The sequence below is a fragment of the Gorilla gorilla genome, chromosome X (genome assembly GCF_029281585.2).
Source record: "Gorilla gorilla gorilla isolate KB3781 chromosome X, NHGRI_mGorGor1-v2.1_pri, whole genome shotgun sequence".
In the NCBI taxonomy this organism is placed as follows: Eukaryota; Metazoa; Chordata; class Mammalia; order Primates; family Hominidae; genus Gorilla; species Gorilla gorilla.
The window spans coordinates 136,015,090-136,043,013 of record NC_073247.2 but is presented as its reverse complement, the minus strand read 5'-3'; the positions used below and the strand labels follow the sequence as shown (position 1 = coordinate 136,043,013).

Here is a 27,924-nt window from a genome sequence, read left to right as displayed (position 1 = left end):
GGTAAATAAAGCTTTCAAACACTTTATTTAAATGTGAAAGACTTGATGATTCAAAAAAAGCTTTTTTTCAAAAAAAGGCTCTTGGAAGTGAACATGCAAACATAATTCATATGTTTAGGATTATTCCAGAATGAACACATTATAGAGTTAAAATTAGTTACACCTATTACAATTTAAACTCAAGCCATATAATTAAAAATTATTAAACCTATGCAACTTATTATGAAAGTAGGATTTTTAAATTCCTTTACAGGTTAATGTGATGCTTTTACCTCAAGAAATGGTAAACCACCCATAATGCATTACTCAGGCCACACTCCACTTTTGTACTCCCGCAGCACCCATATTAAATGCTCAGAAATCAGGTCTTGCCAGTACATGGAGAATAGCTCTGTCTCTCAGCAGTTCACTAATTAAAACCAAGTTCACCAACACTCATACACAACCCAGAATTCCAAGTTATTATTTTACAGTGAAGCTTAGCCTTTTCATATGGCCCATGGACCAGAGTATTTGCACTGACTTATCTATCTGCCTCTAAAGACCAGATCTACCTACACACGGGGAACCTCGCTTATCATGTACTTATCAACTTTCATTGTTATTTTTTCCTTGTCTTTTATTGTTATTTTCTTTCACTGTCTTTTATCGTTATTGTTTTCTCGTCCAACGAGACAGTGAACTGAGAGCAGGGACCAGGTGTTTTTACTTCTATGCCCTCAGCGCCCTATTATGTTTGTTGAGTGAATGAATTCTGTGAGCCCTGTAGCAAAGTGACATATAATCAATCACAAAATCACAAAAATATAAATGTGAGAAGAAAATGCCGCATAAAATTCTGACTCTCGTGTAGGTTTCAATCACTTGGAATTTTTTAAAAAAATAATACAACCATAAACTTTCCAGTGGTTTTGTAGGATTACTTTAAAAGGAGGCTGGTTACAAATCAGTTATTCATGAGCTGCAGCTGCTGAAATTTCCCTTCAAAATAAGGTCTTCCATGTAGTAGAAACAACGGGGGCAGAGGTAAATGAAAAGAAAAACTCATTTCATTGGATTTGTAATACAATTTCAAATCCTGTAGCATCAAATACGATAAACATGTTTAGAGCATATTTTAAATTATAAGATTTTCAACTCCAGGTTGGTCTGTGGATTTTACTGTCCAACATCAGAACACTAGGCAAGAAGGTTGCTTTCAGAATTAAACATAAATCCTTCACTCTTTGTTTAGTGCTTGTTTTAGCACACAGTATACAGCTTCAAAAATCCCAAAAGAGCCTATGACACCATAGCTAGTGGAGAACTTGGCAAAGACAAGGGACACCAGCCAACTTCCCACCATACAATCAAGCAAGACATTTTAAAATTAGTAGCTATAAAATAATATTTCACTAAAAATGGAGCTTTTCACAAAAACTGAGGATTATTTTTATTTATATTTGGCAAGAATTGACATTAATCCTTTATAAAGTATTCATTATCCTTTAAATTGTTTCCCATTTGTAAATATAATAACTGAAAATTACCTATGGAATTACTTTTTCCCAATCCTCGTTTCAAAGCTCCTCACTATGTACAAAAGTCCATTTCAGCTTTGACGTCATGCTAGATGCTTCCATTACAGGACTACAATGGCTTTAGAAATGCATTTGTAGCTCACCGAACTGTATTATCTACAATATATAAGACTTAGCATATATTTAAATTATAGAAAATAAAGTACAAGGTGTTTTATTTTTCTTCATGGGGCTTTCAGGCAGACATCAGGATCTTCTCTTATCCCTACAGAAAAATAACAAAAATCAAGAAAAAATAAACTTACAAACTATTAAAATTACAGATTAACTCAAACTTATAAAATTTCCAACTGCATAAAACTCACAATGACACAACACACTAATATACCTCAAGCAACTATTATTTAAAACTGAGTTATAAAGAATGGAATTAGGCAGAAAAAAACAACTAGCCAACTTGGAAATTAGAGCTCTATTTGCATTTGTATTATAAAGGCTAACTATTCATTAATTTAATTCACCACTTGAGTCTAATTGTCAGTTTATGCCTGAGCCTAGGTCCCTGTCAAAAAGGGACTCATTTTCTTTTATCATAAATATTTATTGTTTCAATCAAGGCCTATCCTCTTACTCCAAACAAACGATAAACCCCATTCAATAGAGGAGTAAACAGTCACATATCAGATAGCTACAGACATTGGCTGGTATTCAGTCTTTAGCACGACACATACACTAAAATAGGTTTGCTCAGGATATGTAACAATATGTGCCAGTGGAACAATAAAGTGCACTATTTAATTTCCTTTGCTTCAGAAAAATGTCATTAATTCAAGCACCACCAATTCAGAAATCAGAATCATGTGTGCCAGGCTAACGTTAGCTTTCAAGTCCCTGAAGGAAAAAACAGTTTACTAAGCAAAGATAAAGGACAGCCCAGGTGTTCTCTGAATGATACCATCTTTCACATTATTTGTGTCTGAATTAGTGAAGTGAAATCATACTTAGCTACCTATTAAAGGGACAGGAAAGAACAAGATGAGACAGACAAGAGCAGTTAAAATGTTATGGGCTTATAGAATTTTTGATAGATTTATTAAAAGTTTATAGGATAATAGATGAAAATTATAGCACATAAATTGTCACCTCTCATTTGACTTGCTGGCTACATCTACTTTCTCATTGCATTTTTCTTACATAACTTCTAATTGATTATATGGTTATGAACAGGTTGATTCATAACTCTGAGCTTCCAAACCCTGTCAAAAATTAAGAGGAAATCATACCTGTAGTACCTTGTGTACTTCTAGCTGAGGACTTCTTCTCAACTGGATACTGCAGAGGTATTACAATGCCTTGATCTGGCTTCTGAAATGCTGAAATGAGATTTTTTATTTTCCGGAAATATCTTTTATGTACCCCAGGTGCTGTCTGGAAAATAAAAGGCCAAGCAAATTATTTACCTATCTCATAATGATACAAAAAGACCTACAAAATGTGCTAGGGATGCTAAGAGAGGTAACATTTGTGTAACTTGTTGAAATATTTGAAAACATAAGGAAGAAGGAAAAACAACATTCCAGAAGAGCTTACTTTGGTTGGCTGAATTTCCCTGCAAGAGGAGCTAATGAGCTGTCATTTCAGTTCTCCCAAAGGTGGTATTAGTTTGTACAAGCTCTTGCTCATCGCCCTGCCCTTCCTGCCTGCTCCTCATCAGACATCTCAAACCTCTAAGGGTATACAGGCCATTACCCACAATGAATTCACCAACAGAGGGGATGCAGTTAAACAGGAAAAAAAAAAACAAAAACAAAAAAACAGATCCTACAGGTCATTAATAAAAAGCCTGAGGAACAACAACAAAAGAAAAACCAACAACCCATCCTCCCTGCCATCATCCCACAATATAAAATGCTACACAGGAAATTAAAAATTGGCTGTTATGATGCACACAGTGCACGGCTAGTTCAGTCCTCATACTCTTTCACCTCACAATATTTCCTGCGCCATTCTTCACATTAAATTTTTTCCTCCTTGGGAAACTTCCCTATACTCCCAAAATTGTTCTCTCCATCAGCACGTCACTGTAACAAGGTTTTCTCTATGACATGAAAATGAAAGACTATATAAGGTCACCTTTATTTATTTATTTGTGTGTTTTTAAAGAGACAGTTATTTGCAGGTGACTATTAAAATGTGTTCCTTTCCTGACATCAGTTGTCTTGCAAAGACACTGCCTGAAATCAACAACAATTTCCTGCAAAAGCTTATGAGCCAAGCTTCAGGCATCAGCTCAAACCTGTCATTTTACATAAAATAAAATAGTATTGCTATGAGCAATTGAACAATGACTAGTTTTTTTTTAAGTTGTTTTTCAGCTATTCCATCTGGTAGATTTTTGAGGTGGGAGCTGTTTGTTTTTTTAGCATTTAATGAGAGAACATGAAGGCTAGCATGAAGACTTCTGTCAGCTAGATAGTGGTATGCTGAAGATAGCATACTACACTATCCATAGTAACTCTCAGTCATTTCCTTATGTTGGGGTAACTTTTCATTGAAAACATGACAAAAACTCTTTTTAGCTCTATATTAGTGTTCCCCCATATGTTCACAGTAGATGTAGAACACTCTCTCACCCAGCTCCACCCCACTCTCTCACCTACCCTCCACCTTCCTAAAGCTCGATTGAGAACTCATCCAAAATAACATGGCCATTCTTGCAGAAGTCCAAACAGTTCGTTGGTTCCAAGACAGAGTCTCCAAATTGCAAATGCAGGTCATAGGCACAAATTGCCTCCTTATACTTTCCTCAGTGCACTTTTTCATTTTCAAAGCACATTCCTATCTCTTGCCTTCACTATTTCCTCACAAAATGGCAGTTATTGGCTGATTCAGTTATTCCCATTTGACAGATAAGAAAATATGAATGCAAAGAAATTAATCAGCTTGCCCAAAGTCACACAGACAACCAGAGGCAGAACTGGCTCAGAATCCCAGGACCCAGTCTCTTGCCTTTCAGATTAGAACTGGGCCAAACAGGATCTAGCAAAGCTAGGGTCATCAAACAGAAGAAAAACTATACACACCCAAAGTGTGGAAAGATTTCAAACCACACATCTTTTTAGCTTCTTGTGGCTTGTAAAATCATTTATCAACAGAAGCATAGCCGGGCACAGTGGCTCACACCTGTAATCCCAGCATTTTGGGAGGCTGAGACCGGTGGACCACCTGAAGTCAGGAGTTCAAGACCAGCCTGGGCAACATGGTGAAAGCCTGGCTTTACTAAAAATATGAAAATTAGCCAGGTGTGGTGGCAATCCCAGCTACTTGGGAAGCTGAGGCACGAGACTCACTTGAACCTGGGAGGCAGAGGTTACAGTGAGCCGAGATCAGGCCATTCCACCACTCCAGCCTGAGCGACAGAGTGAGACTCTGTCTCAAAACAAAACAAAACAGAGAAGCAACATTTTTATGGGTACTGATATGTAGTTAACACTTGATTATCCATGCTAACAGAAACGAATAATAGCACTGGAAGTATGGAAGCTATTTGAATTGGGGATCTGATGTTTCATAAGCAAATGACTGGCCTATTTTACAGTGTTTTACTTAGATTAATAAGGACAATTATTTAACATCTGCTGATCTCCTGATCATATACCCAGTAAAGCCTGAAGACACTGATGTCAACAGGGTGATGTCAGTACATTTTTAATAATGTATTGCCAACAAATCACATATTAATAAATGAAAGTAGATTGTGGAATTATCTAAATTAACAATGTAACAAAATTTTAGTCTGAGTCATATAAGATAATACACTAGGCAATGATTTAACCTAAAAGTCTCTCTAAAACTAGAAAAACACATGATATCTGTCTTTCATAATTCAGTGGGGCCAGAGTTTGATTTCATTACACTCTTTAAAACAAATCTCACTTACCTAGATTTCTAGCACAATATATGCACAGATGATGGCATGCTACTGCCCTGATTTTTCCTGCAGCATGGCAAACTAAAACATTGTTCCAAAAATCAGTATTAATATCTATCATTTACCCAGTTTGGAAAATACATTTATCACAAGAATTGTACCACTGACAACTCTCATCCTGTCACGGAACTCAGCTATTCTTCAAATTTGCACATCTCCCATACTGTCACCTCTTAGTTATCCATGGAAACATGTATTAGATCACAGCTGGTCTTCAATATGCTCTAGAGAAATTTTTTCCAGTCAGGTGGTATGAGCTCTGAGAATATACACTAGTTTAATATTCACCTTAGAAAAGCACTGCTAAGAAGGTAAATTTAGTAGATAGAAAAAAATGCAATATGCATTTCAAAAATTAAAGAATTTTTTAAACTATTTTCTATTTGCGGATAAGTCATGCCAATCTTCTGCTCTCTTGGTGCAGAAAATTACAATATTATTATATAAACAACGTCAGATCAGACAACAGGATGAGGGGGCATTCGTGTTCAATAAGCCCTCTCTTCTTTAACATGATCACAAGCATGTAACAATCTCATATGATGTTGTACTCAAAATGCAGGAAAACAAGTTTAAAAACAAAGTTGTTAAACCCTAAGAATTTAAGATCCTTTCCTTACATAATATTCTTCAGCAGCTGAAGGGTATTTCTCTGGGGAGAAGAGCTATTTCTGGCGAAATAATATACAAACGTGTGTGTGTGTGTGTGTGTGTGTGTGTGTGTGTGTGTGTGTTTGTCAGTGTATATTACACATAACTTTCTTCATAATAAAGTTTAATTTCTTATTCAATCATCTCTGCAGTGATACAGAGACTTTTTTAAATAAACAGGTATAAATAGTTTCAATTAGAAATGGTATAACTTTACCTTTAGTTAGTATTATAGTTTTAATGATCCTTACATAATACAGCAAAAGTGTGTTTGAAAACTTGGCCTAATTCATCTCAGTGGTTCAAAACATTTGTGGTCTGTAATTTATACTTTCCAACTTACTGATAAATTAGTAAACGTGAGAGCTATTTTAACTTCTTGAAGTCTAGACATCAGAAAATTTTAAATGCACAGATTGAGTTATTAATAGGAGTTGTGGCAATTTTCAGGAGTTCACTTTTTTGAGGGCTCACTGTGTGCCAGGCCTTGTGGCAAACAGCTTCTTTATGTGTGCTATCTTATTTACTTTTCAAAATGAGCCCTGTGCATAAGGGAGGATTCTTAGGCTCCGTTTACAAATGAAGAAACTGGCTCACAGAAAAGTCAAGTAACCTGCCCAAGATCATAGACCTATCAGAGAGGAGGGGAGACCAGACCTGGAACCCAGATTCACCTGTTGACAAAGCCTAGTTTCTTCCACTCAAAACTGTTTAATTTCAAGTTATAACTTCCCAAGGATATTGTAGTCTCTTAGAAAATAAGCATCATGTTTTTTAATCTCCCACGATACCAATACTCATATTGGTATCATTTGGTAAATAATTGTTCATTTAATTATTCTACCTACTTTTGATATGCTTTCTAAGATTTCACATAGTCACTAAAAGTTTGACATAATTCTTCAACTTTTTTATCTTTCTCCCAAAGTCATACAACTCTGCAAAATGATGGCTAAACAGGACTGGGACCAAAATTCTCTAAAGATTTCTTAATGATCCATGAACAATTTTGGATTGGAGCTTTAGAGATTTAAACCTTATGAATACTTAATAATGTATAATTTGCTCTTTTATAAAACCAGCCTAAATTTCAAATACCTCCTTGACACCCCCAGAAGCAAAAATAAATAAAACTATACCTCAGCACTCCAAGAACCTGTTTCTGTCTGGGACACTCGGTATGTATAAATGTAACCGTGATACCTGTGAAAGAATAAACTTCCATTACTGAAAGATTCCAAAAGAACAATGGATACTTTAAATTTGAGCTTAATATTACATATAAATGTCACATATACTAGGACACACGTATATGGTGTCTTTGCATTCATAGGAAGTAAAGCATAATGAATCTAACTTGTCTCCATATTGTATCTGCCCAACCACAGTTTCCAGTGAGATTTCTTTATCTTTTCATTTTTTGAAATATGGAAATTCATGCTCCTAAAGATTTGTCAAGTTGAGAGACCATTTGGACAGAAAGAAACTACAACAGGGACCTGTTGTAATTGATAAAACCATGAATTATTAGATAGTTTTAACAAACAATGGACTTATTTTTAAGTACATATCGAAACTTAAGGTGAAAACATTTCACTGGGATAATACACTATCAGGCCCACATAAATAATTATTAATATTAATAATATTTGTTATAAATATAATAGCAATAGTATAAGGATATAATACTATAAATTGAATATAACTATATTTTTATAAAATTACTATTATAATGTATAGCAATATAATATTGCCACAGTCATGCATCACTTACCAAGGGGGATACATTATGAGAAATGCATCATTAGGTGATTTCGTTGTTGTGCAAACATCATAGACTGTACTTACACAAACCTATATGGTATACCACCTAGGCTATGTGGTATAGCCTATTACTCCAGGCTACAAACCTGTACAGCATGTTACTGTACAGAATACTGTATGCAATTGTAACATAATGGTATTTGTGTATCTAAACCTATCTAAACATAGAAAAGGCACAGTAAAATATAGTATAAAAGATAAAGAATGCTATACCTGTTGAGCGTACTTACCATGAATGGAGCTTGCAGGACTGGAAATTGCTCTGGGTGAGTCAATGAGTGAGTGGTGAGTGAATGTGAAGGCCTAGGACATTACACTACTAGAATGTTATGAACACTGTAAACTTAGGCTACACTAAATTTATTTTAAAATATTTATATTTCCCAGATCACGAGGTCAGGAGATCGAGACCATCCTGGCTAACACAACGAAACCCCATCTCTACTAAAAATACAAAAACTTAGCCGGGCATGGTGGCACGCACCTGTAGTCCCAGCTACTTGGGAGGCTGAGGCCCTGAGGCAGGAGAATCGCTTGAACTCAGGAGGTGGAGGTTGCAGTGAGACGAGATCACGCCACTGCACTCCAGCCTGGGTGACGGAGCGAGATTGTCTCAAAAAAAAAAAAAAACTGTATCTCTTCAATAATAAATTAATCTTAGCTTCAACTCCTTTACTTTATAAACTTATAAACTTTTTAAAACTTTTTGACTCTTTTATAACACTTCGCTTAAAACACAAACACATTGTACAGCTGTACAAAACTGTTTTTCTTTATATCCTTATTCCACAAGCTTTTCTCTGTTTCAAAATTTTTATGTATTCTTTGCTATTTAAACTTCTTTGTTAAAAACTAAAACACAAATACAGACATTAGCCTAGGCCTACAGAGAGGGTCAGGATCATCAGTATCACTGTCTTCCACCTCCACATCTTATCCCACTGCAGGATCTTCAGGTGCAGTCACACACACAGAGCTGTCATCTCCTATGATATTCATATTCCAGAATGCCTTCTGGAATACCTCCTGAGGGACCTGCCCGAGGCTGTTTTACAGCTAACTTTTTTTTATGTAAGTAGGAGTAGATTTTAAAATAATAATAAAATGTATAGTACAGTAAATACATAAACCAGTAACACAGTAATTTGTTATCATTATCAACTATTGTGTACTGTATGTAATTGTCTGTGCTATACATTTTTTTCTTTTTCTTTTTCTTTCTTTTTTTTTTTTTTTTTTTTTGAGATAGAGTCTCGCTCTATTGCCCAGGCTGGAGTGCAGTGGTGCAATCTCAGCTCACTGCAACCTCCGCCTCCCGGGTTCAAGCAATTCTGTTTCAGCCTCCCGAGTAGCTGAGGCTACAGGTGCATGCCACCATGGCTGGCTAATTTTTGTATTTTTAGTAGAGACAGAATTTCACCATATTGGTCAGGCTGGTCTTGAACTCCTGACCTCAGGTGATCCACCCACCTCAGCCTTCCACAGTGCTGGGATTATAGGTGCGAGCCATCACACCTGGCCTGTGCTATACTATTATACAGCTGACAGCACAGTCGGTTTGTTTATACCAGTGTCATCACAAATACATAAGTAATTCATTGTGCTGTGGCATTACAATGGCTACAACATCAGTAGGTGGTAGGAATTTTTCAGCTCCATTATAATCTTATGGGACCACCACTGTATATGCTGTTCGTCATTAAGGAAAATGTTGCTATATTGCACATGACTGTATTACTATATTACTCTATAATATATTATAAATGAAGTAATAGTAAAAAAATATGAATTAAAAACAAGTGCTGCTTGTTTTAAATTATACTTTTGTGGAAGAGCAACTCTAAAATTCTGTAAACTAGGACTATCTCCGAAGTGCCTTAGTTGTAACTTTATTTTCCTAAAAGCAGCTTATCCTTTTAAATGGGGTAAACATTCCTTCCCATTACTCAGTTTATATCTATATTGTATATTTGTCTAATTGATTTCTACTACATGCCAAGAGTTTTACTTGCTGTATTAGTCTGCTTGGCTGCCATAGCAAAATACCATACCTTGAATGGCGTAAATAAAAGAAATTTACTTTCTCACAGTTCTGGAGGCTGGAAAGTCCAAGATCGAGGTGCCAGCAACATAAGTTTCATTTTGAGCCCTCTTCTCTTGCCTTGTGAGTAGCTGACCTCTTGCTGTGTACTCAGACAGCCTTTTCTGTTGTAATAAGGCCCCCAATCCTATCAGATTAGAGCCCCACACTTATGATTTAACTCATTTAACCTTAATTACCGCCTATCTCCAATTACAGTCATGTTGGAAGTTAGAGCTTAAACATATTATGGGGGAACACAATTCAGTCTATATCATTCCACTCTCGACCCCCAAAACTCATGTCCTTCTCACACTTATACCATCCCAACGGCCTCAAAAGAAATTAACTCATTCTAGCATCAACTTAAAATCTAAAGTCCAAAGTCTCATCTAAATAAAATTAGATGTGGGTGAGACTAGCAGTATTATTCATCTTGAGGCAAAATTTATTTTCAGCTGTGAAACTATGAAACCAGACAAGCTATGTGCTTCCAAAATATAATGGTGCTACAGGAAGAGGATAGACATTCCCATTCCAAAAGGGAGAAATTGGAAGAAATAAAGGGTCACAGGTCCCAAGCAAGTCCAAAACCTAGCAAGGCAAACTCCATTAGCTCTTAAGGCTCAAGAATAACCCTCTTTGATTCAATATTCTGCCCTTCAGGTTCACTGGAAAAGCAGCATCACCCCCCACAGCTCTGTAAGGTGGCCACATCCTTTGGCTAGGGTGATGGCCCCACCCATGTGGCTCTGTTGGATGTCAGTCTCACTTTTTGAAACCAAGGTAGAGGCAGCCTTACCCTCCAGGCCTGTGCACTTTGGGCCTATAGTAGGAATGGCAGCCCTGGTGATCTCTGAATCACCCTCAGGGTCGTTCTTCCCTTTTCTTGAAAGATAAACCATGTTTGCAGCCAAATAACTATACCATACTGTCCTGTTCTCTTTGGTCCAAACTGGTAATATTTCTGCTGCTTTTTTCCAAACTCTATTCCTGACTTCTGCTCAGATGGCTGGTTAACATCATAAGTAATCTTAAGTAGTGATAGATAGTCCAGCCACACCCTTAGTGTTGTCTCCAGAACAAGCTTCCTCATTTATTGCAATACATAAAGGCTCAGAATTTTCCAAATGTTTAAGTTCCAGTTCCCTTTTGCTTAACAATTCCTTCTTCAGTTCATCTCTCTCCTTTTGTATTTTACCATAAGCAGTCACGAGGGACTGAGCCACTCCTTCAACTTTTTGCTTAGAAATCTCCTCAGATAAAAAGTCAATTTTTTTACTCAACAAATTCCACCTTCCACAAAATACTAGAACACAGTTCAGTCAAGTTCTTTACCATTTATAACAAGGAACACCTTTCTCCCATTTTGCAGTAACATGTTGCTGATTTCCATCTGAGACCTCATCAGAATAACCTCCAACATCCATAGTTCTACCAACATTCTGTTCACAGCCGTCTATGCTTTTTTCTAGCATACACCTTAAAACTCCTCCAGCCTCTACTCATTACCTAGTTCTAAGGCCACTTCCACATTTTTAGGTATTTGTTACAGCAATACTCCTCTTCTCAGTACCAAAATCTGTATTGGTCTGTTCAGGCTGCCATAACAAGATACCATAGACAGGGTGGCTTAAACAACAGAAATTTATTTCTCACAATTCTGGAGACTGGGAAGTCCAAGATCAAGGTGCTGGTAAGGTGTGTTTCATTCTGAAGCCTCTTCTCTTGGCTTGTAGACAGCCGCCTTCTTGCTGTGTGCTCATATGACCTCTTCTTTGTACATGCATTCTTCCTCTTCTCATAAGGTCACCAAATTTATCGGATTACAGCCCCATCCTTATGATCTCATTTAACCTTAATTACCTCCTAGAGGTCCTATCTCCAAATAGAGGCATATTGGAGGTAAGGGTTTAAACGTGTGAATTTAGGAGGATAAAAAGTTAAGTTTATAGCACATGCATTATCTCCTTTGGACCCCACAAAAATCCTATCAGGTTTATATTGTAATATTTATTTTATAGATGGGGAAACTGAGACTTTGAGATGTTAAGTAACCAAAATCAGTCTAGAGATTAAGAAGCAAAAATGGGATTTGAATCAGGCCCATTTGATTCTAGATCCCCAGTTCCTGATCCCCACACTGTACTGGATATAGATTATTTGTTATATTTTAGTATATATAGTAATCCTACTTAATTTGCCTAATAAAATTTTACCTCATAAAACAGTAAGGTAAACTTTATAATGAATTGTTTCAGTTTTTGAATGTGAATCAAAATCAATTGTGAATCAATTGAATGTGAATCTAATTCATTTCATAAATTTTCTGATTGCTATTCTTGGGCACAAGTTTGGGTCAATAGAGATCTTTTGGTTAGGACACATGCTTTTTTTTTTTTTTTTTTTTTTTAATGGTGTCTTGCTCTGTCACCCAGGCTGGAGTACAGTAGGGTGATCATAGCTTACTGCAGCCTTGCCCTCCTGCCTTAGCCTGCTGAGTAGCTGCCACTACAGGTGCACCCTGCTGTGCCTGGCTAATTTTTTTTTTTTTTTTTTTTTAGTTTTTGCAGAGACAGGGTCTTGCTCTGTTGACCACGACGGTCTTGAACTCCTGGCCTCAAGCTATCCTCCCACCTAGGCCTCCCAAAGTAGTAGGATTACAGGTGTGAGCCACCACACCTAGCCAGGACATGCACTGAACTCTGGTTAAAATCAATGTGTTTACAAGCAGAGCATCATGCTTGAGTTGATGACCACATTTACCATTAACCTCCTTTGGAAATAAAAGTATTTAAATATGTGAATTAAATTAGGCTCACGCCTGTAATCCCAGCACTTTGGGTGGCTGAGGTGGGTGGATCACCTGAGGTCAGGAGTTCGAGACTAGCCTGGCCAACATGGTGAAACCCCATTTCTACTAAAAATACAAAAATTAGCCTAGCATGGTGGCGGGCACCTGTAATCCCAGCTACTCGGGAGGCTGGGGCAGGAGAATCACTTGAACTTAGGAGGTAGAGGTTACACTGAGCTGAGATCGCGCCATTGCACTCCAGCCTGGGCGACAAGAGTGAGACTCCATCTAAAAAAAAAATTACTATATCTTTCATCAATATGCATCAGAACTGATTACCTAAAGGGCCAAAAAAAATCTGAAACACACTATTCAGATTTACTTGATTCGTGACACTGAACAAAAGGTCAATTTAACTACTGATGTGGATTATATGATGTTTTATTTTTTACGAAGGATTGCCAGAATATTTAGATCATATATAAAATAGCTTGATATATGCCTATATATAATATGCTGAATAAATATACAATATTAAAGTCTTTTGTCTTTTTAAACATTTGAAATCTACCTCAAAGCCCACTAACTTCAGCAAGTACTCTATGGGGAACAAGGCAAGAGCTTTGATTTCCATTTTTTACCATGGGAACTCAACATAAGCCTTTAAGTGATTTTCTTAAAGCCACATAGCAAAATGGAGACGGAAGCAGTGAAACAGCATAGGTTCTTAGTTCCATTTTCCCTGTGAGAAATGATTAATGGCAATAATTCAGTATCATAAGGGTGATGTGGAGATTCATTATTTAAAATCTCAGCAACAAGATAAGCAGAATGGTAAGCAACAAGTTTTCCACTTTCTAAAACAGTGGGTCTCTAAAAAATACAATGACTCTATCTCCCTACTATCATTCAGACGTATTTAGTCAAAGTAAATGAGTCTGTTTTGAGAATTGTTTCCTAACGAATCTGATCTTATCTCACTTTCAGTTAAGTAGCAGGAACCTGAGTACCACTTCAAAACTTCGTACCTCCTTCAGTCTCTGAACAACCTGGTGTGAATGGTACATAAAACTTCTCATGATTAACTCATCTAATATTAACAATTTCCTTCCCCCCGCAACCCCTCCAATTTCTGAATGAGCAAAATTGTTTCACCCCTCAAATAGGTCAGCAGTTTATATCTTTCACTTTCAAGTTACTGAAGTAACTGACCAAGGATCCCCTGTAGTCAACTCTTACTATAATATGTCATACAAGGAAGAGATCTAAAATAGTGCAACTCAAATTGCATTCCCAGGACAACAGCATCAACATCACCTGGGAGCTTGTTAGAAATGTAGACTTCCAGGCCCCACCCAGACCTGTTAAATCAGAATCTGGATTTTAATAAGATGCCCAGGTGATTTGTATGAACATTAAAGTTACAGAAGGACTGATTAAACTGTAAAGAGAATGCCCACATCTCATTGGGAATATTGATGGCAACTTCCCTGTTGTCAACCTGGCTTCTTCCACCTGCCCAGGGCAGTTCTGTGCCACCTCCTCCGTAGTCATTCAGTCTATGCTTTAAGAATGCAATTTTATTTTAGTATAAGCTGAAGGTTTGTCAATCATTTCAGTCTTCACAGGACAGTGTTTCTGAACCATTTTTTCCTTTCTTCCCCAATGAGATTTCTTAGTTTTATTTTCTATAGCTTCTATTATAAACCAGTAATTTTGTAACATAAAATTAAACTAAAATATTGAATATGCCTTTTCAAACAAAACATACTCTGTCCCTGTCCATGGAAAATCACTATTCAGACTGGCAAGTTATATAACGAGACCTATAAAACCATACATATTTTTGACTGCATAACCTTGCTTATCTTCATACACTCCAAGGAAACAAGTCAAGAGGAAAACGCAATTTGACAAAGATTTTCATACTAGCCCTATTTTAATAGTGAAAAAATGGAACTAACCTAAGTACCCCTAAATAAGGAATAATTTCTCAAAATAAGGGAATTGTTTTTGGGTATAACCCCAAAAGCACAGACATCAAAAGCAGAAATAGATAAATGGGATTACAACAAACTAAAAAGCTTCTGAACAGCAAAGGAAACAACAGAGTGAAGAGACAACCTACAGAATGGGAGAACATATTTGCAAACCATACATATGATAAGGAGTTAATATCCAAAATATATAAGAGACTCAAATTACTCAATAGAAAGAAAACAAATAATCCCATTTAAAAATGGGCAAAGGCAGCTACTCGGGAGGCTGAGGCAGGAGAATGGCATGAACCTGGGAGGTGGAGTTTGCAGCGAGCCAAGATCGCGCCACTGCACTCCAGCCTGGGTGACAGACCGAGACACCATTTCAAAAAAAATAAAATAAAATAAAATAAAAATGGGCAAAGGACCAGAAAAGACATTTCTCAAAAGAAAATATACACATGACCAACAGGTACGTGAAAAAATGCTCAACCTCACTAATCATCAGAAAAATGCAAATGAAACCACAATGAGATATCATTTCACACCTGTTAGGATAGTTATTATCAAAAACAAGACAACAAGAGAGGATGCAGAGAGAAGGGAACCCTTGTACACTGTTGGTGGGAATATAAATTAGTACAGCCATTATAAAAAACGGTATGAAAGTTCTTCAAAAAATTAAAGATAGAACCACCATATGATCCAGCAATCCCACTGCTGGGTATATATCAAAAGGAAATGAAATCATCATGTCAAGGAGAAATCTGCACTTTCATGTATATTGCAGCACTATTCACAATAGCCAAGACATAATGCAATCAACCTACATGTCTATCAACAGATGAATGGATAAAGAAAATGTGTTGTATATACACAATGGAATACTATTCAGCCTTAAACACAAAGGAAATCTTGTCATTTGCAACAACATGGATGAATATGGAGGACAGTATGTAAAGTGAAATAAGCTATGTGCAGAGAAACAAATACCGTGTAGTCTCAGTTATACATGGGATCTTAAAAAGTTGAACTAATACAAGCCAAGAGTAGAATGGTGGGTGGCTACCATGGGCTGGTAGGGGCGTGCAGGGTGGGGATTGGGAAATTTGGGTCAAAGGATAAAAGATTTAGGTTAGGAGGAAAAAGTTCAAGAGATCTATTGTACAACGTGGCAACTATAGTTAAAAACAATGTATTGTATTCTTGAAAGTTGCTAAGAGAGTAGATTTTAAGTGTTCTCATCACAAAATGTAAGTATGTGAGGTAATGCATATGCTAATTATCCCAATTTAGCTATTACACATGTATACATATTTCAAAGCATCATGTCATACACAATACATATATACAATTTTGCCAGTTTAGAAATAAATATACAAATTAGGGAAAAATAAAGGAATTATAGCAGAAACAATGGTTCAAAATTACACTTTCTGTGTCAAAGGTGAAGGTTTACAATGTTAATGCTGGCTGGGCACGATGGCTCACGCTGTAATCCCAGCACTCTGGGAGACTGAAGTGGGTGGATCACAAGGTCAGGAGTTCGAGACCAGCCTGGCCAACATGGTGAAACCCTGTCTCTACTAAAAATACAAAACAAACAAACAAACAAAAAACTGCTGGGTGTGGTGGCACGCACCTGTAATCCCAGCCACACAGGAGGCTGAGGCAGGACAATCGCTTGAACCTGGAAGGCAGGGGTTACAGTGAGCTGAGATCACACCACTGCACTCCAGGCTGGGCAACAGAGAGAGACTCCATCTCAAAAAATATAAATAAATAAATAAACAAATAAAATCTTATGCCAAAATTCAAAAATGTTAGAGTCTTAGGTTTTCCAGAAAACTTTAAGTATGTGGACTATGTTGACATAAAATGATAGCATGTGTAAGAGCAAAGACTTGGAACCAACCCAAATGTCCATCAATGATAGACTGGATTAAGAAAATGTGGCACATATACACCATGGAATACTATGCAGCCATAAAAAAGGATGAATTCATGTCCTTTGTAGGGACATGGATGAAGCTGGAAACCATCATTCTCAGCAAACTATCGCAAGGACAGAAAACCAAACACTGCATGTTCTCACTCATAGGTGGGAATTGAACAATTAGAACACTTGGACACAGGAAGGGGAACATCACACACTGGGGCCTGTCGTGGGGTGGGGGGAGGGATAGCATTAGGAGATATACCTAATGTAAATGATGAGTTAATGGGTGCAGCACACCAACATGGCACATGTATACATATGTAACAAACCTGCACGTTGTGCACATGTACCCTAGAACTTAAAGTATTAAAAAAAACACACGCAAAACAAAAAATAAAAATAAAAAATAAAATGACAGTATGTGTAAAAAGTGGGCACAAGGGGATGCCACTCTGATTACAACTATTCAAAACTGTCTATCCCTGTGTATATATAAACTAGAAGTAAATTTAAACTAACACAAATGCATTCTTGCATGTTATTTTTTCATGTAGTTATTTAAGTGACTAATTTTTTAAGAAAAACAAGCAGAATTACAATTTGGAGCCTTACAAACCTAGCCTAAGCAAATCGCAACTCATAAAAATGTAATTCATTGTTTTAAATTGTTACATCCCCTTCAGGATTATATTTCCTCTGACTCCCTCCCTTAATACAGACAAACCAGCAATGTAGTGTACTTTTAACTTCCTTCCCTCATTAAAGCTTTTTTGGACTTTTTGATAATCCTAGAGTTTAAAATGTATCACCAAAAAAATCAGAACATGAATAATTGTTAAAGAACGGTGGAGTTTTATCATTGCCTTTAATTTATTTTAATTACTATAAAGCATGTGTTAATCCAGTCTCTGCTGATATTGAAATTTGTCTTTATTTCATCAAAAGTTGTCCCTAACTGTAAAAAAGTGTCCAGGTTAGAAATGGACAAGAAGCAACCAACCTGACTTATTTCTTATTTTCTCAGTGGGTCAGTGTTGGGGACAGATCCTGGTTTAGAACTGACAAATCCACATCAATTCCTTTTTTATACCACGTCAAGTACTACACAAAAGAAAACATTTAGCTACATCTGACTTCTTCATGACATTTCAAATAAAGCAAGCCAGTACCTATGCCCTCTACGTCTATACGAACTAATGCTACATACAAAATTCAAGACACAACTATAATGATTTTTAACAAACGTTTCAGAACTTTTATATCCAGAGGAATAGTATCCTACACAAAGCCATTATTTTTGAGACTATACTCTGATTCAAGAGCTTTCCAAACTTACAACGGCCCAAACTTTATTCTTTCAGAGAGAATTTTAATTTTTGAAAGAGTCGAAAGTCATTCAACTTTAAGTGTGATGGTAAAACTATGTGATATTTTGATGAGTCACGAAAATAAATATAATCACTTCTTCCCCTGAACTTCCATATCAAGTTTTATTTACGTATACTTATGATGTTCTAACTTTGTATTACAATTATTTATAGAGCTTTTATTCATATTAAAAAACACATATTACATGTTAACTTTACAAATATTAACTCATGTCATAATCATAACAACCCTGTGAGGTAAGTACTCTCATTATCACCATCTGCCGTTTTACAGGTAAGAAACCTAAGACACAGAAAGTTAAAGTAACCTGCCCAAGGTAAAATAGCTAGTTAAGGGTCAGAGCTGGGATGCACACCCAGAGATCTGGCTGGAAGATCTGGGCTCTTAACCACCATTCTATGCTGCCCCTCTCTTATACTAGAGGGAATGTATTAACAAATTGGTCTTTAAGACAATTCCAAAAGCACAATTCTCAAAAAGGGAGGGAATCTGCTTGGACATGGAGCTAGAACTGTCCACTGAGAGAAGGAGGGCAGTGGAGGGAGCTGAAGGGAAGAGGCCAGGTGGGGAGAGCCCAAAAGAGATCAACCCAGACTCCCCCTTTGCTTAAGCTAAATGACATCTTCAGGCTAATCTTGCAACTTTAATTTTACATTGTCAACCAGAGTCAGTACTTGGCTTATTTGCCGTGAATTATCCATTCGGTGGTTTATATGTGGCAAACTTAATCCTAGGCTGGCTTTCAGGCTCACTTTACCACTGGATTGTATTCAGGAAATTGAAAATAATGTTGGTGGCCTAAGTTATCATGAAGATAAATGTGGCACCAAGGCACATATCCAATTGAATTCAAAAACTAAATGCAAGTTGTAATTTCTCACTAAATGAAGTTAAGTTATAATTTCAAGTTCTTTGCCACACTGTTCCCCTTTATTGCAACTGATAAACTGGAATTTTATTTCATCACTGTTCCTCCCCCATTTCTCCAGTTCAGTTGTTTGACAGGCACTTTATTCCCAGTTGTCCCTTTAAAACTTAAAGGACAAAAAGATAATTATGCATTTATCTAAAGACATACATGTCAAATGACTTCATTATGTGTCCTTGAAGCTAAAGAATTATAACAGCATTTCTTCTTCCAAATCTTCCATCAGATAAGTAGCAAACAAAGGCAGATATGTCCAGAAGGATGCCAACTATGGAAATAAACTATTTTTTGAGCTAATTATTTTAAATATTTTAAATTAGTTCTCGTCTTATCACCATCAATCCCACTGGGCAGTCAGAACTTTCCCAATGGCTGTCTACATTGAGGGTGAGAAGGGAAGAAATGTGAGAGCACATATGTACCTCAGTGAAAAGAAACTTGACGTATCTAAAAAAAACAAAGGGAATAAACTGAAAAAAAAAACTATCTGCATTAATAAGAGCATTCAGTACACTGGATAAATACAAGAACAGAACATAAAATCAGTAGCTTTCCTATGAAACAGAAAATATAGTGGAAACAGATCCCATTTATGATTTTTAAAAATCAGCATACACATTCATACACACAATAACTCGAAATAACAAAAAATGTATAAGACATACAAAAAGAAAACTATAAAACTTGATTGATGGATATAAACAAAAAAATTATAAATGGAGAGACTTATGGGAAGGGAAGACTAAATTATTTAAAGATGACAATTCATTCTTAGTTTATTAATAAATTTAATGTAACCCCAATGGTATTTTCAAAAAAATTTTTGATACATAATAATTGTACATATTCATGGGGTACAGTGTGATGTTTCAACACATGTATGCATTGTAATAATCAAATCAGGGGATTTGAATATTTAGGATATTTATCACCTCAAACATTTATCATTTCTATATGTAAGAACATTTCAAGTACTCTATTCTAGCTATTTTAAAATACATAAGATATTGTTAACTATAGTCACCTTACTGTGTGACTGAACACTAGAACTTATTTCTTCTATCTAACTGTCTCTTTGTACCCATTAGCCAACCTCTCTTCATCGCCTTCCACCCTTCCCAACCTCTGGTAACTATCATTTTACTCTCTATCTCCATATGATTGAGGAATCCCACTACAGGGTATCTATCAAAAGGAAAGGAAATCAATATATCAAAGGGATACTTGCACCCATACATTTATCACAGTACTATTTACAGTAGCCAAGATATAGAAGAGTCCAGCAACAGATGAATGGATACAGAAAATGTGCTATGCATATACAATTGAATACTATCTGGCCATTAAAAAGAATGAAATCCTGTTATTTGCAGAAATGTAAATAGAACTGGAAGTCATTATGTGAAGTGAAATAAGCCAGGCACAGAAAGACAAATATCATGTGTTCTCACTGGCATGTGAGAGCTAAAACATTTGGTCCAGTGAATTTTTTTTAACTTAATAAAATGATTCTAGATTTCATTTTGAAGAACCAACAGATAAGAATAGCAAATAATTTTTAAAATATATTAAAACATTATCATACTATAGTGCTATCAGTGCAAGAATAAATGGATCAATTGAAACAAATAGATAGTCCAGAAACAGTAACTGTTATATATAAGAATTTAATATATGGTAGAGTCAGCTAGCAAATCAATGAAGAATGGAAGTTGTATTTATAAATTATATTAGGACAATTGCTAGCTATCTGGAAACAAAATCAAATTAGATCCTTTATCCACATCAAAATACAACTCCAAATGGAATTAAAGAGGTAAATGTAAACTAACAAAACCATAATTTAAAACAAAAACTGCAGTTTTATGACATATCTCAAGGGGAAAGGACTTTCTAGCCAAGGAAGAAATCAAACACAAAGAAAACGAGTGACGTATTTGACTACTAAAAAGTTTGATTTTTGTATGTGTCAAAAAAAGTAAGGGCAAACACTAAACTTAGAAAACATACCTTGCAACAGATCAAGGATTAGTATATATATATATAAATTTACAATGTGTTAAAAAAGTTTGATTTTTGTATGTGTCAAAAAAAGTAAGGGCAAACACCAAACTTAGAAAACATACCTTGCAACAGATCAAGGATTAGTATATATATAAATTTACAATGTGTTAAAAAAGTTTGATTTTTGTATGTGTCAAAAAAGAAAGGGCAAACACCAAACTTTGAAAAGATACCTTGCAATAGATCAAGGATTAGTGCACATATATATATATACACATAGAGTGTGTTTAAAAAAAGTATGATTCAACTGGTTAAATGAGAAAAATACACAAAAAGCCAAATCATGTGAGGAAATACAACAGCTTAACAACCATATAAAATGACAGTCACTAACCAAAGGAATATAAAATGTGAAAAATAAAGAGATAGAGTGTAAATATAAAATAAAGAATGACAGGCCAAATGTCAAGGGAAAATTTTCTTAACTACAATACCCATTTCTAGTGAGGGTGTGGTGAAATGGACACTCATGCATTACAGGTGAGCATGTAAATTGGAATAACCATTTAGGGAAAATATCTCATGATCATGTATATATCAAGAATCCTAAGCTGTTTATGTTTTCTGACCTAGAAATTCCACACTGGAAATTCATTCTAAGGAAATAATCATAAATGCAAGGAAACTTTAATGTACTGAAATATACATCCTGATGGAATTTATAATAACAAAGATATGGAATGAGTCAAATGTCTAAAAGTAGGTGACTGGCTAAGTAAAATATGGTATACTTATTAGCTAGCTGGACTACCATGCAGCCATTAAAAATAACATCTTAAAGTTGTCTCTAAGAACATTACATATGAGTGTATTTTTTTCATATTAAGTGGGAAATGGGAAATGTATACAATTGTAAGAATACAAGAATACAATCATATTTTTAACACATGTAAATTTATATATATAAATATATAAATATATATATTTATAATTATATATATAAATATATAAATATATAAATATATATATTTATAATTGTATATATAAATATATATTTCTAATAATATATAATATATATTATATATTATATATACTATATACTATATTATACTATATTATATATACTATATTATATACATAGTATATTTATATATACTATATTATATATACTATATTATATATAGTATATTTATATATACTATATTATATATACTATATTATATATAGTATATTTATATATACTATATTATATATAGTATATTTATATATACTATATTATATATAGTATATTTATATATACTATATTATATATCCTATATTATATATAGGATATATAATATAGTATAATATAGTATATAGTATATAGTATATATATTATAATATCCTATATATAATATAGTATATATAATATCCTATATATAATATAGTATATATAATATCCTATATATAATATAGTATATATACTATCCTATATATAATATAGTATATATACTATCCTATATATAATATAGTATATATACTATAGTATATATACTATAGTATATATACTATCCTATATATACTATAGCATATATACTATAGTATATATGCTATAGTATATATACTATAGTATATATGCTATAGTATATATACTATAGTATATATACTATACTATATTATATATACTATAGTATATATACTATACCATATATACCATGGTATATATACTATACCATATATACCAAGGTATATATACTATACCATATATACCATGGTATATATACTATACCATATATACCATGGTATATATACTATACCATATATACCATGGTATATATACTATACCATATATACCAAGGTATATATACTATACCATATATACCATGGTATATATACTATACCATATATACCATGGTATATATACTATACCATATATACCATGGTATATATACTATACCATATATACCATGGTATATATAATATACTATATATACTATGGTATATATTATATACTATATATACTATGGTATATATTATATATTTTATATAATATATTTATATATTATATATTATATATTATATATTATATATATATTATATATTATATATTTATATATTATATATTATATATTATATATATATTATATATTATATATTATATATATATTATATATTTATATATTATATATTATATATATTATATATTATATATTTATATATTATATATAATATATATTTATTTATTATATAATATATAAATATATAATATTTGGTGTTTGCCCTTACTTTTTTGACGCATACAAAAATCAAACTTTTTAGTAGTCAAATACGTCACTCGTAAGAATACAATTGTAAGAGCACACGTGCTCAAAAAGCAATTCATCTTATTAAAATATAGAAGAAAATTCACCTAATTTTTAGCAATAGTCATCTTTAGGTTATAAAACTATAGATGATTTTTGTCTAATTTCTATTATCTATATGTTTCAAATTTTCTATAATGAATAGGTATAAGGAACTATTTTAATAGACTTATACAAAAATCTATATTTATTTAGAGAAAGTAATTGAAAGAAATACTTATTACTTAAAATGAAGGTGAGCAATCCTATAAATGGAAAACTCCTTTAGTGCTTTATGAAGCAGTTCAATTTTCGATTTTCTAAATCAGAACAGAAGAAAAGGCCATATCTGAAAGCCATGATTAGGAGGTTCAGAACTGGCGAAAAGGGCAAGCATCGTTTGAAAGTACAGTTTAAAGTACAGTTTGAAGGCATATGAAATGTATTATCTCTACAATAAAAATATAAAAACTATAGCTCAATTAAATCTTCTTGGTTAATAGGAGTAAACAAAAGATAGAATGAGAAACCATTCTGAGTAAACCCTACAATCAATGCATGTTTGTCAGCTATACCTTGTTGTCCATGTGCATATGATACCACTTATATTGTTATTTCGACTGCATATCATAAGCATAAGTGTTCTGGTTTAAAATGAGTACGTGGTTTATTTCTAAATAAAATTTGATTTTATAATTACAGTGTAGCACCAAAAAGAGGGAATGAAATTTTTACATTTATCAAAAGGGACACTCAACTCAAAAACATTGAGAAACTGATAAAAGGCAATGTATCCTCATATCTTCCCTCTGCAGCACATTCTGGCTATCACCCTAACAGTCTTATAAGACTTTGAGGCCCCAGTGTACCATTTGAAAGACACCGTAAGGGAACTCCCAATTTGTCTAGTATTTTCCGCTACTTCACAAGGAGGTTTTCGTGGAGAACTAAGAGTCATAAAAACTGCATTTATGCAAGATTCACTTTGGGCGAAAACTTAAATGCTTGATAATTTCTCACCTGCCTAAGTTAATTCCTCATGTGGTTCTGGCCTACATAGGCAAAAGTCTAAAGCTGCCCTTCTCTCTTGCATAAGGTACTTAAGGCAATCTTTTGCAGAAGGTAGGATACACATTACTATTCCTGTTTTATAAATATGGAAACTGAGTCCCAGAGAATTTGAGTGACTTTCCCAGAGTCCATACCCTAACCTCTCAATGGCCATTCCATTTATTGCAGTAAAGAACAGAATTTGCCTTGACAGTTTGTTAATTCAAAAATATCTGCTGAGTGCCTATTATGTGTTCCTGTGTTTCTGGTGATGGAGACAGTATCTCCGCCCTCACGGAGATTATATTTTTGCAGGACAGCCCAGCAATAAGTAGGTAAACAAGCAAATTATCAGATAGTTTAAAGCTCTTTGAAGAAAAATAAAGAGATGGAGTGAGTGTATCAGGGACAGGGAGAGGGCACTTGTTCTAGATAGGTGGTCAAGCAAGTCCTCTCTGAGGGAGGAGACAGTTGAACAAACATGTGAACTGAAGGTATTTTGGGCAGAAGGAACAATAAGCGCAGAAATCCTAAGTGGGGGCATTTTTGAGGAGCTTGAGAAACGGCCAGGAGCCCCGTGAGGCTGAAGCCTTAGGTGTATCTTGCCTCTCACTATACCCTGTTGTCCCTCCCCTGCCCAGACTTGTTTTGTACGTTCTTTTTCACCTTTGGGTTAAGGAGCATGTTATCTCCTTTGTCAGCTTCCCTAAAGCAGCGCCTTTCACCCACCCACTCACTCCACCTTCTTTCAATGAGAAAAGAGCCTAAGAATCCTAGCTGGTTTTCATTGCCCTTCCCTAGGTTCCACACGGGAACAATAATTATATAAGCAAAACATAAAGATTCAAGCCCAAGACATTCAATAGCTTCCACGTATTTCCCTTGAAGCCTTTGTGAAAAATGTATTTAGCAATGACCTGAGAGCTGCCACAAGCAAGGCTTGACCGTTTTTAAAAACCAATATACAGTGAAAAATCCTCCAGCACCAGCATCAGGATAATCTTTCTTCACTGACCCCTAAGGTATTTTCAAACTCTTGTGGGGTATTATCAGATGCTGAACTTACTACCAAGCATTTAACCTCATTTGGTTTCTGTCTAGAACCTACAATGCAGGGCTGCTGTTTTCATGGATTTTTTTTTTTTATCCTGCTGACAATAATGCCTGAGCTAGGTCCTTCCTTAGAAATGCCCCCATGATTCCTAAAAGAAATCAACTGAAAAGAGAAGATAAAATAATAATATATCTTTGGTATAATAATAATACCAATAGCTTACATTTATTGAACATTTACTAGGTGTCAGGCCCCAGTGCTAATTTTTTTACTGCATTATGGCACTTAATCTTACAATCCTATGAGGTAGGCAGTAATATGATACCTATTCAATGGATAAGAAAACTGGGGGACTGAGAGGTTAATTTGCCCAAGTCACAAACCTAACATCTGACGAGCACAAGACAAAGTCTCAGATCTGCCTGACTCCGGAGCCCTGGAGCAAAGACGCAGATGAATTTGATTCAAAATGAAGCCTTGGAGTGAGACATGCCTAGGCAAATGGCAAAGCTGAATCATAACAAGGGTGTTTTCCCTCCATTCCCTTTAAGACTATTGTGAGTCCTAACGTTTATCAAGAAGGGTCCTATTTCTGAAATCCCCTGCCCCTCCCCACCCCCCACTACTTTTCTAAAGGATGCTACATCAGCAGATCCAGAGAGGTGATTTTACTGACACACATCCCCGTCCTCTCTCAGCATCTCGACCTAACTGGCATTGCATTCTTAAAGTAATTGACTCTGTTTCTTAATGTGCCTCCTCTCCCTGAATGTCATGCTCTTCCTTTGGGATGACACTTCAAAAGTCGTTTAAAGAGAGCTAGAGTAAGGCTCGCAGGGCGCCACCCGATAGGGGTCAAAATGGAAGTGGGGAGCCTGGGTCTTTCCCGGAGCGAAGGTAAACTGTGGACCACATTTCACCACCCGAAATGGCATTCTCTGCAGCTGCCCCAAAAGGCTCTGGTGAGGGCCTTCTGGAGAGCAGGAGGCCCAGGGAATGAAATCCCCAGCGAGGGACTGAGGCGAAAGTGTGTTCCACCACAGCCCTGGGCTGGACTTGAGGGTGGGCCATGGAGGAGGCGTCGGCGAGCTGCTAACGCCGGCGCCCCTGCCTGCCTCGGCCTCCACCCTGGCCCCAGCTGCTGTTGCCCACCGCCCACACCCTCAGCAGGCCCATGTCCACCGTATCATACTCACAGCACACATAGGCAGTACACGCCTGGCACGCTCTCGCTGTCCCTCAGCAAATAGCTGCCATCCAGCCCAGTGGCAAGCAGGAGCTTCTCGCCGGTTTCCCTGCTGATTTTGCCATGATACACAGCCACTGCGTCCATGGCCTGGTGGACTCTTGGGCAGGCCGAGGAGGAGAACTGTGCAAGGGAGATGCCGCTGCTACTGCAGCCAGGCACAAGTCAACCACCTGACTCCCAGTTCAGCCAGATGTGCAAAAAAGAGAGAAGCACCCCAACAACAGGATGTTGTCTACTTGCCTTAAACCTCCTTCTCACACTTCAGTTAAAACGAGCTCAGCAATTTAGTAGCTTGGTTCGATCGAGCTTGCCAAGGGCTTCCATCTTCTGCCCCCCAACACAGGGTTCATACAGAGAGGGGAGGAACATTGGAAAAAGGATTTTGCAAGATTGGGGCTGTACTGCCAACACACACCCTTGCACTCAGACAGGGATGCTTAGTAATGCTTCTGTTCTTGCAGTTTACTCAGAGGCCACCAGGAATAACTTAGCTCAACTAGCCCGTAAGGAGTTGATGATAGAGGCAAGTTGTACATGTCTCTGTCGGTATGTGGACCCATTACGTAGGGCAAAAACATACTGACAAAATGAAAGGAACAAAAGCTCTGAGAACAAAACACTGATAGTTTTATCAGTACTGTCAGTATGCAATCATTACTGAACACGGCCATGAAGAGTCCTACAGAATCAGACATAGTAGATGAACAGTGAACTTTGGGCAAGTTCTTCTTCTCCCTCTTCCTTCTACCTCACGCAGTCATCTTGAGAAGTCTTGATCCTGAGCAAATATTGATTTCTTTCCTAACACCTTGTCCAAGGTCCCGAAGTGCTAGTTGAGATACAAAAGTCACAATGTACATCCAAAGATGTTCCAGATGTATCTATTTGATGGGCTTTAGATGAGACTGTGAATCATTTAACTGGTGCTTTGCCTTTATGTGGATTTGTATGTGCCCTTTGGTGTACAGGGCCCACCTTTCAGCATTTTGTCCATAAAATCTGTTTTGAATCATTTGCAAGTTGTTGATAATTTTGTTGTAACTTTTATTCTCTGTTGTTTCTAGAAAATGTTATTTCTTCGATTGAGGCTAAACTGTCTTTAATATTTTAAAACCTTTCAACCTTCATTCTCTTCTCTGAATTAAAACATT

At 35.7% G+C, this 27,924-nt stretch overlaps 1 protein-coding gene across 1 annotated transcript; it reads right to left on the bottom strand.

The window, feature by feature from the left end:
* SH2D1A (SH2 domain containing 1A) lies at window positions 1-26,945 on the bottom strand. Its single transcript, XM_004064832.5, has 4 exons — window positions 26,721-26,945; window positions 7,302-7,365; window positions 2,804-2,948; window positions 1-1,785 (listed from the first exon to the last, which is right to left on the bottom strand). The coding sequence occupies exons 1-4, from the start codon at window positions 26,855-26,857 to the stop codon at window positions 1,745-1,747; spliced, it is 387 nt and encodes a 128-aa protein (XP_004064880.2). The 5' UTR covers window positions 26,858-26,945; the 3' UTR covers window positions 1-1,744.
* Window positions 26,946-27,924: the final 979 nt, after the last annotated feature.

Coding starts and splice junctions, on each gene's coding strand:
- SH2D1A (XM_004064832.5), bottom strand. CDS start 26,857: ATGGACGCAGTGGCTGTGTATCATGGCAAAATCAGCAGGGAAACCGGC. Junction 2,949..7,301: donor CAGGTTCTTGGAGTGCTGAG/GTATAGTTTTAT, acceptor TTTATTTTCCAG/ACAGCACCTGGGGTACATAA. Junction 1,786..2,803: donor AAGTACACAAGGTACTACAG/GTATGATTTCCT, acceptor ATTTTTCTGTAG/GGATAAGAGAAGATCCTGAT.